The 12,389-nt window shown below is 39.4% G+C and overlaps 1 protein-coding gene across 3 annotated transcripts; it reads right to left on the bottom strand.

The window, feature by feature from the left end:
- Positions 1–2,421: 2,421 nt before the first annotated feature.
- boka (BCL2 family apoptosis regulator BOK a) lies at positions 2,422–11,919 on the bottom strand. 3 transcript variants are annotated; one of them, XM_020633146.3, is made up of 5 exons: positions 11,766–11,917; positions 11,186–11,499; positions 8,556–8,684; positions 5,626–5,789; positions 2,422–4,343 (listed from the first exon to the last, which is right to left on the bottom strand). In XM_020633146.3, exons 2-5 carry the CDS (start codon positions 11,397–11,399, stop codon positions 4,218–4,220), a joined length of 633 nt encoding a protein of 210 aa, XP_020488802.1. In that variant the 5' UTR covers positions 11,400–11,499; positions 11,766–11,917; the 3' UTR covers positions 2,422–4,217. The 3 variants fall into 3 exon arrangements, with proteins under 3 accessions (XP_020488802.1, XP_020488818.1, XP_020488796.1); XM_020633162.3 differs by having other exon boundaries at positions 11,186–11,494; XM_020633140.3 differs by having other exon boundaries at positions 11,186–11,919.
- Between the last annotated feature and the right edge of the window lie 470 nt (positions 11,920–12,389).

The raw sequence follows: 12,389 nt of genomic DNA, 5'->3' as shown, positions 1-12,389 counted from the left end.
TGTTTACTTCTATTAAAACACTACCGTACCTTTTAGTTTGAAAGACAGCAATAACTACAGTCTGCATGAGCGAAATTAAATATTTTATTTAGGCTATCAGCAGAGAATAAAGTCAATAATATGAGTTAGGCCTAGGCCTACTTGGTCGGTTTCAATTATATTTGGAGAGGATTGTTTCCAGTTGAGAAAATCAAGTAAGCTTAGAAAGTGAAACCTTGATATGAGATAACTTGTTTTATGCGATATAAGATGTGTGTTTGTTTGCTTTTTTGTTTGTTTGTTTGTTTGTTTGTCTGGGAGAGCCTAAAATATATCTTACAAATAGATTATTTTAATATTTGTGGATGGATGGATTTTAACAAACACTGACACCTATCCTTTAGGTTTTTCTTACAGAGGCGTACAGTTTTTCTCTCGACAACAAAACACAGAAAGATCTCAACTCCATGAAAAATTACTGAGAAAACAGATTTCTGAAGAGATAAATCTAAGCTCACGAATAGTTAAATAAGCGGATTGATCTGCTGTACTGAGGGAGCATGAAGACAGTGAAAATAAGCTCTTGTTGTCCTCGGATGAGGAACTGTGATGGCAGGTGAGGTCTTTGTCCTGTATGAGGTCGTCACAGTCCATCAGCTGATCAGGGTCCTCAGCAGTCTGATCAATCATCCCTGACACAGGGGTGTTTGTAATCTCAACAGATACCAGAAGAACATAACAGACATAAGAACTGTGCCTCTTTCACATTCCCACCTTTGCTTTCTGCTGAAGAATAAAAGGGAAGTCATGCAAAGTATTTATTATAAACAGATGGCATCAATCAAAAAAACCCAAATGGTCACACTCCTCCTCTCTATGCATTTTAATGTTAGATGTCATTCCCCTCATTCATTCAAAGATTTGAACATAAATTGAAGTAGTCCACAACCAATCACAATCCTACAGGACGTCCTATAGGCCTCGATAAACATTTACACTTGTAGATTTTATATGACAATCTCCAGCTTCATTCGTACAAATGTGACATGTTGATCTTTAAACTTGGCCAAATTATGTTGTGTAAAACCTCTGAACCATCTGGTCTTGTTATGGATGACACTGAGCCTCTCACTGTGCAGCAGTCTGAGGGATTTCAGACGTTTCATCACTTCATAAAATGTGTTTTTAGTGCCCTCTAGTGGTCCGAAAGATAGTCACAGGTCAGGTTTGCTGTCCAAATGCAACGCCCTCGAGGTCATTTATTCAACACAGTTCAGGTTGTGGTTTTCTTGTGAACTTACATGTTTCAAGACTTCAGTGTTTGGAGAAATGTGATGCCTCACTGCTTACCTTACATCGTTATTATTTCATTTATTTTTTCATTATTTTCATCATTTTTCATTATTTCATTGTATTAGTAATTTGAGTGTTTACATTTCACTGCACATCTGTATGAGCATGTGACCAATAAAAATCTTGAATCTTGAATCATTTCATTTAATTTATTGTACAGGAAAAGATTAAAAGTAACTTTACCAAAGCTACAGCTTAACAGGCCCGACTCAGTTCAAACTGGTTCACAGCAGGTTCCTGTTGCGCAGCACATAAAGACAAAGATCACATCAGACAATAAACACAACCAACAATCAGACGTAACAGCAACACAGACAATCAGAGGTGTGGGGGAGGGGATGAAATCAACATATATTAGTTAAATCAGTGATTACAATTTTGTCGATTCATCAGGTGGTTTAAATATGCCTGCTTGAAATGATGTGGGACCTCATTCCAGATTTTAGTGAATGTATGAAAAAACGACCTCTGACCTCTTACCAGAGCTGTTTCTGTAGGCCGCTGCTGGTACTGGGAACATTGCTCGGACAGTGATCTAGTGATCCTGGCTTGTGTTGGATCATAGAAATAGAGCACTATGTTCTGGAGACGAGTTGTTGTTATGGATCTGGGGGTGCTGGTGGAGCAGTGGTTGGTGCGCACGCCCCATGTATGGAGGCTGTGGTCCTCAGAGTGGACGGCCTGGGCTTGAATCCGGCCTGTGGCTTCTTTCTTGCATGTCATTCCCTACTCTCTCTCCCTGATTTCTAGCTCTATCCACTGTACTATCTCTACAATAAAGGCACAAAAAGCCCAAAAAATCATTATGGATCTGGATCTGATTGTAAAACTTCATGGCGTGAATGTTTGTATAATTCTTCAAGTCATGGTGTTACAGCGAGAAAGCACAGTACAGTGACGATCGTAAGGGGGAGGTTTCCATGAATCTCATGACCTCTATTACACAGACTATAGCTTCAATGGTTTCTTTTGTAGTAAGAGACCAGATTGAGAGACAGGAGGATATTGCTGAAAGAATGATTGCATGTAGATATGTTTCAGAGACAGTATCGATGCTTCTGAATAACATTTCGAGCAGAAGACTTTGCACATCATTATAAGAACTTTTATTTTGAATATTTACAGTTGCAGGTGAGTCACAGACATCAATGTATTTTCTATGACTCCTTGTGCTACATCTTATCACAAAAAAAGTGAAATTATTCACAGAATAAAATCTCTTAAAGTGAAATGTTATCAAAGTGCTCTAACACAGAACAAATATACTAAGACCTACTGCGGTTACAGCATACAGTATGATACAACGCCTCATAGGGAACATTAAACGTCTGGTGCTGATGACAGTCTGTACATTATGTATGTAGTGAAGTAGCTTCAATTAAACAGACTATAAGGGACTGTGTGAAAATGACTTTGACGAGTAAATACTGACAACTTATTTCACTATATTATAGCTTAGTGGTGACATATAAAGAGTTAAAGATGGTGTACCAGAATGTTTTAAGCATTTAAAATGTATTTTAAATGTTTGGTTGACTTTACTTTTTAATATTACAAATTGGCAACAAATTGGAAAATTTCACTTTTAACGTTTCATTTAGTGTTTTCGTCCATACTGTTGTGAGATCTGCATAGAAGGAAGAATCTGTAGGTGAGGGATAACATTTTTTTATGTGGGGAGCTTTCTGGTTTCTTGTTGGTAGTCTATTTTTAAACAGTCTGAGTGAAGAGCAAGTGCAGCTGAAACACAACCTTGAAACCCAAAGGCTATCACCCGTCAACAATTCAGCTTTATATATATGGGCTAATGAGTGGGGATAAATGGATTGTAGAGGTAATCTCTTCACTACTGCTCCATTTGCACGACTCAAGTAGCTCAGCATACAGTTAACTGGATGACCAGAGCATTTTAAAGAAAGTAATGGTGTGGATATCATCAGTTATCTGGATATCTGCTGACCACACGAGGAGCCCTCATATATTATCTGTCCCCTCCAGAGGCTTGATACTTTTTTCAAAGACTTGTGACACAGAAGGACTTCAAGGAAAAACGTGCTTATTCACAAAGATATGTTTCTAAAAACCTGGCGGACTGAGGATTGTTGTCCTATTTCCAATTATTCACATTAAAGCAGACAATTCTTTCTATTTGATCCTCTGTGACTCTGGCTGGAATAGAAATACATTTGCAGTGAGAAAAGAAATCAAAATCCTCCCTCTTAAACTATACTCCCTTCAGCAAAAAGAACATTTTAGATACCTTCCCTTTCTTGGAACCCCACCCTCTTGATGCACAGTCCCTTGGTTAGAAGAAATATGCAGCCATTTGCATATATGTTCAGCATGCACTTGCCTGTTGGCAAATAAATGCAATCCAGGTGAGGTTTGAAACACCAATTTGTCACGAATGGCCTCAGGAGCTCTACAAAGACTAATGTAGTTGCCTATTTCAACCACTAGGGGCAGCTAAACCACTGCTAAACTGGCAGCAAAATCCGCAGGTCTCCTGTCTGAGTTCAAAACATGATCAGCATATGATAACATATGTTAGAACTACTGACAATAAATAGAAAATCTATGAGAAGAGGAAGAAGAAGTCTGTGCAGGGCGAGTGTTCATCAATAATGGCTCAGTGCACAAAAAGTGTAAACATGATCCAAAGCAGAGGATGCTTCAGTGGAGTCGTGGAGGTGGGGGTGCTAAGTTAATTATCATTCTGCTTAAAATCCAGTGCAGGGGATCCGTTTTAGCTCCTGCTTCAGAGTAGATATTCTCCCATGCAATTGCATAACAGAAAAAGTCCCCATGGTGTGTAGCAAGGAACACCCTAATGGATTGTTCCTCTTCAAAAAGTAACTGTTTGGTCCCAAAACACCTTTTGTTGTTCACTTCTCTCTGAGCAGGTACAACACAACGGCCTTCACATAGTGTCCAAAGGTGCAGGCGGCAGACACCAGCCAGTGAGAGCGGAAACTGGGGTCAGAGTTCACCACGCATTTTGTTACATCCACCTGTAACAGCAGAGGAGATACATACACAGTATAAGTCAGGGGGGAATTTTACAACACAAGAAAAAAATAACTGCAGTCGAAGCCAGTATCTATCAAAAAAATAGTATGAATCCCTCATGTGTTCCTGATTTGTAAATATCCTGAGAATCTGCAGTCTCAACATGTGCAGGGTGCCCACAGATATGTGATTTCAAAGCCAAAGGCAACAGTGTAGTCTCTGCAATACTTTCTTCAAACCTCAAGTTATATAACTAGAAGACTTGCATAGACAATGAAAGTCCCCAGAGAGCAGTAAAGTGTCAGTCCTGACATTAAACACGTCTCCCTCTTCAGATTTTGCTGCAAATCCTTACTTAGCCTCCCTACACGCTGACCTCACATCCCAGAGAAGAAATGTTACAGTCTGAACAGCGAGCATGAAAAACAGGTCCCTCATTTGTGCTCATGAGGTCAGTTATACAATGCACTGCCTTTCACTTTGTCACACTCCACTTCTCTTCAAAACAGAGCTGACTTGGGTGCCATGTTTCTGAGCACCAGGGCGTTCATTTGTTCACTTGTTGAGCTCTTTCCAGCAGAGCAGAACACAGACAGAGGCAGCCTGCCAGCCACTGTGGCTTGTTGTGCCTGAGTTTGTACAGTTCTGTTTTATCTGCACACTTTTCCCATTAAGAGAACTGTGGAGAAGAGCTACATGTCCTGTTCTGTCTGATGCGGTTGTTCCAGTGTATGTTAAGCTGATAATCGAAAGCTAAATGTTCTTTTTCTATGTTTGTGTTATGTTGGAGTTGCAGTGATTATAAGAATTGTTCATGTCAAATTCTTAGATGTAGTTAGGCCAGTGGTTCCCAAACCTTTTCTGCCGGGCCCCTAACCAACATATGTCGACAAATACTAAAGACGCTGGCAGTCACGCTCTTTGCTCTGGTGTAGATTCATTTTCAGCCTTACATTTAACTGAAAGTCCTCACAAAAGTTGCCATGCTTTGTCAGCAGAAAAAAACTGTGTGCATTGTTTTGTTGTTGTTTTCATTATAAGAAAACAGAGGAAATGATGATGGAATAATTACAACATTGGGCCCTAGAAAATTAGGAAGAAATTTCTTATTTTGATTAAGCAGAGAAATTAGCTCACTTTTATAACTTAACAATCCATCCAAAGATAGATTTTATTTACATCAAGCTTCTTGATTTTAAATTAAACTATATTGTAATAGCACCTTTAGCTAACCAGCCTTAAACCAAAGACTTCATCATAACACAAACAGGTGTGTTTCCTTACCCAGCCCCCTCTCCTCTTTAACCAGGATGTCAGGCTCTTTCGAACAAACTCCCCCAAACAGTCGACGATGGTGTGGACCATCGCTGGGTGACCATGTCGAACACAGTCCACTGCTAGGGCTCCTGCCACCGCGTACAGAGACACCACCTTCCCCCACGTCACACCTGACAGGGGAGACAACCGTTAGGACTGCTGTAGCAACATGTATTTCATCTTTATTTAAAGCTTTAATGCCCTGATAATGGATGAACACATTTCTAAATCACGCTAAACTAAAAGTTATGCAAACAAGTTGTTGGTTAACTTTAGGGTTTTTGAATTACGGTGAAGTACTTATTTGAGTCTGAGTACTTTTTGGAGAAGTCTGTCAGCTGCCCTCTTCAAAGTCTGATGAACAAATTATAAACACAAGCAGCATCCCAAACACAACATTCAGGGCAGCAGGCAGTACGGCTCAGTAGATCAGTGAGCAGAGTTTTTTGCTGCCGCACCATTTACAGTAAAAGTCCTCAGACTATTTGTTCAGTGTTTACATGTCCAGTACATGATTAAGTAACATCCATCTTCTCTAACTCTGCACTGATTCCTTCCTAGAATCTCTTTATCAGATGGTACTCTACGTACTGTAAGCACGTGTGACACTGCTGTTTAACCAGCAGTGGGTCAGAGATTAAGTAAACATTTATCTTTCGGCCAAACTTTTGGTTACAAAGTACTCCAGAGGCAACTAAAACTTAAGAGACTTGTAATAAAAATACTATAACTACAAAGTTTGGCAGGGTAACTTTTCTATATCTTATAGTGATCAGGGGTTAGGAGGAGCATGAAGAAACAGGTATGATGGAAAACTAAAGCAGCATCTCCCTCTCTTATTTTTTAATGTCATGGTGATGCTATTTCAGCTGTAAGTATGTAAGTGAATAAGGTAATAAAATGTAAAATGTCTCAGTCTGGTATTTTTTATTACATCTCACAAGATTGAAATGTTGATGTGATTTGGTTTGAACCAAATATATTTTCCCATAGCTGTAAGTCAACTCTGCTTAGATTTTGTTAAGAGTCACATATTCTCCTCCTTTTCAACAACTTAATAAGTCTCAGAGCTCCCCAAGACAAGAATGTCTATAAAGTTTCCTGTTCTCAATCCACTCTGATCCTGTATTTGATCATGTCTATAAACCCCTCTATTTCAGCCCTACTCAGAACAGTTTGTTTCTGTGTCTGTAGCTTTAAATGCTTATAAGCTGTTCTCGACCACATCCCTCTGGAAGGGCTTGGGTGGCTCAAGCTTGCTTGCACCATGTCCTATTGTTTACGGTGAGAAGTCAGACTCAGAGGTCAGAACATACACCTAGCTGTGGGAGTGTCACCCACCAGTGGGAGGGGTTACTGCCCTTTGTGATATCATGAAGGGAAAATCTCCAGAAAGCCTGACTGCAGAGGCTATTTTGTAAAGTATCCGTCAGTATTAACAAACCCCATTCATACACATTCACACACCGCTGACTCAGCAGCAGGAGCAATTTGGGGTTCAGTGTCTTGCCCATGTGCAAGTGATCAAACCTCTGACCATCTTGTTGAGAGACAATCGACTCTACCACTGAGCCACAGCCACCCATCACTAAAAAAAATACTCTGTGGGTTAAACACAAGCGACAACTCTGACATAACACTATGTCATTTGATCCATAAAAAGAAGGACCAAATGGTGGCCCCCAGCCCAAAAGGCCTCTAATCACAATGTTTGGTTTTATAGGTCCCTGCCCTGTGAAAAGCAGCATGACATTTGTGACTGACGTAATACACAATAGACAAGTTTGTGATCTTAAACTGCTGCTTCCAACTTCCTCCGGACACTGCATCAACACCACTCCGCTTTTATCCATTTTACACAGCACACAATGTTTAAGCAAATATCTAAAGGTTTTACTGATTACATTCAAAGATCAAGTTGTATGTTTTTCTTTGTCTTTTTAAGCCTACACTGTTTTAGTATCTCTTTTATTTGTTTTTATTGGCTTGCTTCTCTGTAAAGCACATTGTAGTATGAATTCTGAGAAGAGCTTATAAATAAAGGTGTTTTATGACATTGACTATCAGCCCTATTCTGTCCAGATTTAAACAGAAATCAATGAGGGTTACATTTTTCAACCTATAAACTGAGACTAAGTCCTACCAGCAGTTTGTTTTACCCCTCTAAAAATTCCTAAATAACCAAACAAACTGCCTAAACACAGCTCATGATCATTATCTTACTGTCATGTTTTGATTGAAGGTTGATTTTTTTTTTTTTTTTTTAGTTTTAACATGTTTTGAGGTTTTAGAGATTTTTCTCTGTTGGTTTCTTTTCTGCACATACTGAGGACCAGCCGGGCCTAACTTTGCTTCCTAATTACCTTTGTAGCAGATTGTTTTTCATACTCCCTGAGGAGTAAACCAGCTGAGGCTCATGTCTGAACTCCATGGGTGGGGTCCAAACTGTCTGTAACAATCACTTGTTCCCGTAAAAACTTCACCTAATATGGACTGAAAGTATCCTTTCTTCTAAGGAGGTGATGACTGCAACTCAATATTTCAGACCAACTGGAGACTTCTCACCTTGTTTGAGAAGTGTCTACATGAAGAAGTAGATTGTAATTTCCATTTCTGGGCAAAAACTAGGAACTGCTCCAGTAATTCAAATAAAAAATCTATGATTGTGACATTAACACAAGTTCTTTATTGTATGTGCCTCAAGCTTTGAAGTTCCTCCTTCACAATGACAACAGAACAACTTCTCTGAAAAGACAAAGGCTGTTTTATCTTCCTTTGTTTTTAACCATACAAATGTGTAGCTGTAAGATATTATTATCTAACCACTTCCCATGAGGTGGGTTGAGATGCATGACTTGATTTAAAGAACATTACGATATTTAGTTGTGGCCTCCTACCTGTGGAGAAAATGTCTGCAGCCACAGCCAGGAAGGCATCTGACACAACACTCTCTGACGCCACCGTTATATTCAGCTGTCTCGCTACGTTGCGATAAACGTTGGGTCGAAGGTACTCCAACTCATCACCTGGCCAAAAACAGAAGAAACTACGATCAGTGAAAAATGACACTGTTTAAACACACAGTTGAAAGATGACTGCTCATTTTGAAAGAAACATTAACACATCCTTTATCTTAAAACTGAAAGCTGACTGCATTAGCAACCATCAGCAGCCTTGTCAAGAGGACGGTTCAGCAATTACCTCCTTGTACTCTCAAACTAAATAGGTACAACGTGAATTAAATGAGCTTTCAAGTCTGGTCACTTTTTTATCTTTGAGCAGAGACAGGCTAGCTGTTTCAAATGCAAATGGTGGCTTGATAAAATAGCAGGTTAGCATTATCTCCCCTCCATTTGGGTTATGGTTAGAGGCACCAGACAAGTGGGACCCTCTCTCCTCTCTACTTTATGTTACGCTTGAACCACTCCCCATGGCTATCTGTAGAGAACCTGTATTTCTAGGCATACTAATTGATGACAGATGTCATGAACTTATACTATATGCAGACAACATGCTTTGGTTTGTCTTACATCCTGAACACTCCCTCACTTCCCTGTTCTGATTATTGACAAGTTTTCATCCATTTCTGGATATAAAGTGAACTGGCTCTTCCTCTAAGATCATATTGTCCCATTTCACTCACTTCTGTCTGTTTTGATTAAAAATAAACTTTAACCCCTATTGGACAGTCTGCAGGCTGATGTAAAGCGATGGTCTCAACTTTATGTAAGTGGGGCAAGGTACATATTGTTAAAATGAACTGCACTCCGAAATGTAACCAGGCCTCCTTGATGTTACCCCCTGTTTCAAGTCTTTTTGCTAAGCTAAGCTATATGGCCAGAGCTTGTTAGCTTAACTTTTTATAGTGAGTGAAAGCAAGGTGTAACAGCAGATAACAAACAGTAAGTAAAATGTGAATGAGTACGCTTTAGGTGTGTATTGTCTTTAGTGTTTTATTGAGTCAGGCCAGCTTTTCCTCCATTTTTCAGTGTCTTTGTATTGTTAAGCTAACAAACAGCCACATGGCTTAAATATAAAGATTGTCGGCAGGTAGAAACAGCTAACACAGCTCTCTCTTCTAGGTATTACTTCTAGGTCTTTGCTTTTTACCTGGACTGCCCCCGCCTACAATTAGTAAAAGGACCATGGCTCTTGCTTTACACAGTGTTTGAAATTGATAAACTAACAAGATGATATAACGTGTAAAATAGTGAGTTTGAGACATGTTTTTCTATTTTGTCAACAGTGGACAGGCCCCTGTTTTTAGTGTTTGTGCTAAGCTAAGCTAACCAGCTTCTGTCAACAGCTGCTTATTTTTTGTATTTCTTATTTAAACTGTAGATGTTGTTGTAACCTATGACTTCATATTTAGTAGCTTAGACTTCAAAAGACAAAGTCCAAGTGTAACTGATCTAATCTCTGCTCTGGATTCTTCAGAGGTGTCTCCACCCTGTTTTGAAATCATTCTGAGACTTTCGCCAGGAAAGTATTGCCAAACATTTCAACTTTACCTGAGCAAACTTTACCTTTTTTTTTTTTAACAAACACTCTTTGTTAGTTCTGGGTTTCCAGTGAATTGCATGATTATCTTATCTGCAGTTTGGGTGATAACCACAAATGGAATATTGAAACCTCACACTCTGAAGTCTACTTAGTTTTTATTTCATTCTGGGCAGTGATCCAGGTAATGAAATATGATTTAAATGAAACGGTGTCCTTGATATTGCGGGGGAATCCCTGGAACCACCTCAAGGTATTTCAGTGGAAATGAAAGATAAGCCCACATATTTATGAATACTGAGATCCATGTCAAGCAGTACCATCACCATGAAATATTAAGGTCCTCACTCTGTACAAATGACAAGTCTAGTATTTGCCGATGTTTGATTTAAGATGTATTTTCTTGTATACTGTTTTTACTAACACTGTTAACAATTCAATTCACACATATAAAGAAGGTATTTTACCTGCTCTTTTGTGAAGTGTCTTGTGATAACATTTGTAATAAATTGGCCCTATACAAATAAAGATTGACTGTCTGCCAATATTGCTGCAAATAAAAATAATTCTCAACCTGGAGCAATAATAGAAATTTTCTTTGACACTTGTGAAATGCATGACTTTGCACCTTTATGGATGTGCATATGTACCACAATGCCTCTTTCATAACAAAATTACTTAATTAAATTGTTTAAAATAAAATGATCCATTGTCAGCAGTATTATAAGCAACAGCATTGTGGCCAATCAAGCCAATTTTTAAAAACGACTGTAGGGTACATTAAGTTTAAGTGCATTAACTTAGATAATATTTGTGTTTGTCTTTAAATAAAACGTTTTGGCAACTTCAAATTTACATTTTTGTTTTAGAATAAAATTATTCAAAGAAAACTTTTGTTTAGCCTACATAAAAAAAAAATACAATAGTTATTCCATATGCAGGAATATCACAGGAAAACTGTATAACAATAATCAATGTAGCCAATAAGGTTGGTCCGCTTAGTGTTTGTTTGGTTTCCTAAACTTACCCAGCCATAACAGTACCGACGATATCTCTCCCAGCACTCCACCTGATGCAGCCAGTCCATGTTCAGGTTTAGACCAGCCAATGCCGGCACGGTTCAGCCTGGAATGAATGTAGTCCCTGCACAGTGCTTTGGCCTGGGACACCAGCTCCTTGTCGGTGGGAGAGCGGTCAAAAACTTCAGCAGCAAACACAGAGGAGCGGCGCAACATCTCCATGCCCCCCTGTCATCCACCGAGGACTGCGCTGCTCTCCTCCCCGCCTCCACCGCCTCTCACAGCGGACACTTCTCTCCGGTATGCACGCCCCCTCCCTGCCCTTTCAGAAGATAATAAAGATCTCTGGAGGTTATCCTGCATAACAAACTCGCGGATTAGTTTGTGGACATCTTTTGATAGCCTGGATAAAGCTGGCAATGTCTAATAGAGCTGCAGGTTATATAAACCCCCGACCTGGAGACCAGGAACTTTTACGCAGGGAAAAGTTTGACAGGACCATAAAGGTTCTGTAGGAGTCCATAAAGTTACTGTTATTGCTTTCATTATCGATTATAATGAAGGTAAGGGCAATTAAAAAGCACTTACCCGTGAATGCATAGACTTAATACGCCATCACTAAAGCGCCATCCTAACCAGGCGCATTGTTTCACTGAGCAGAAAAGTGGATCTGATCTCTGACTTTTATGAACTTGAGATTGGCGGCGCAGTCGTAAAAAAAAGCTCCCCAGTTTATAGTCTGACAGGCTTTCCTTCTAAGGGCACTTGCTGTGTAGTCCAAAGGCGGGGATATAGGACTAATACAAGCCCCGCCCCTCCCCTCCGCCCCCTTTAAACTCATGCATCACATTCTCACACACACACACACACACACACACACACACACACAATCAGGACATGACCCAGTAGTACCTCAGCTAAAGGCCTACTCTTAAACCCTTGAGTTTTTAAAAGGTGTCTGAATGATAAAGCACCAGTCTAAATTCAGACTGTTGTTTTCAAACAGAATGTACACAACTAAACCATTAGTGTTGTCACTGGTTCCTTAGATCCAATGACATTCATCAGGCCAAATAGTCAATAAAGGGTCAAAAAAATAGTTTGACATTCTGCTTATTTAAACTTGAAAAAACATTGACACGTTGGGTGTTATATTTCCAGTAGATTGAGTTCACATAATAGAGAATAAAGATACAAATCCTAAATGGACTA

This window comes from Labrus bergylta, chromosome 6, assembly GCF_963930695.1.
Source record: "Labrus bergylta chromosome 6, fLabBer1.1, whole genome shotgun sequence".
NCBI classification, from domain to species: Eukaryota; Metazoa; Chordata; class Actinopteri; order Labriformes; family Labridae; genus Labrus; species Labrus bergylta.
Note: the sequence above shows the minus strand (reverse complement) of the source record. Positions and strands in the feature narration are given on the sequence as shown.

What these genes read in the sequence shown, in the direction of transcription:
- boka (XM_020633140.3), bottom strand. Translation starts at nt 11,399, where the DNA reads ATGGAGATGTTGCGCCGCTCCTCTGTGTTTGCTGCTGAAGTTTTTGAC. An exon ending in TGCAGACATTTTCTCCACAG is followed by an intron (nt 5,790 to 8,555) that starts GTAGGAGGCCAC and finishes CTCCCCTGTCAG; the next exon opens with GTGTGACGTGGGGGAAGGTG. An exon ending in TAAAGAGGAGAGGGGGCTGG is followed by an intron (nt 4,344 to 5,625) that starts GTAAGGAAACAC and finishes CTGCTGTTACAG; the next exon opens with GTGGATGTAACAAAATGCGT.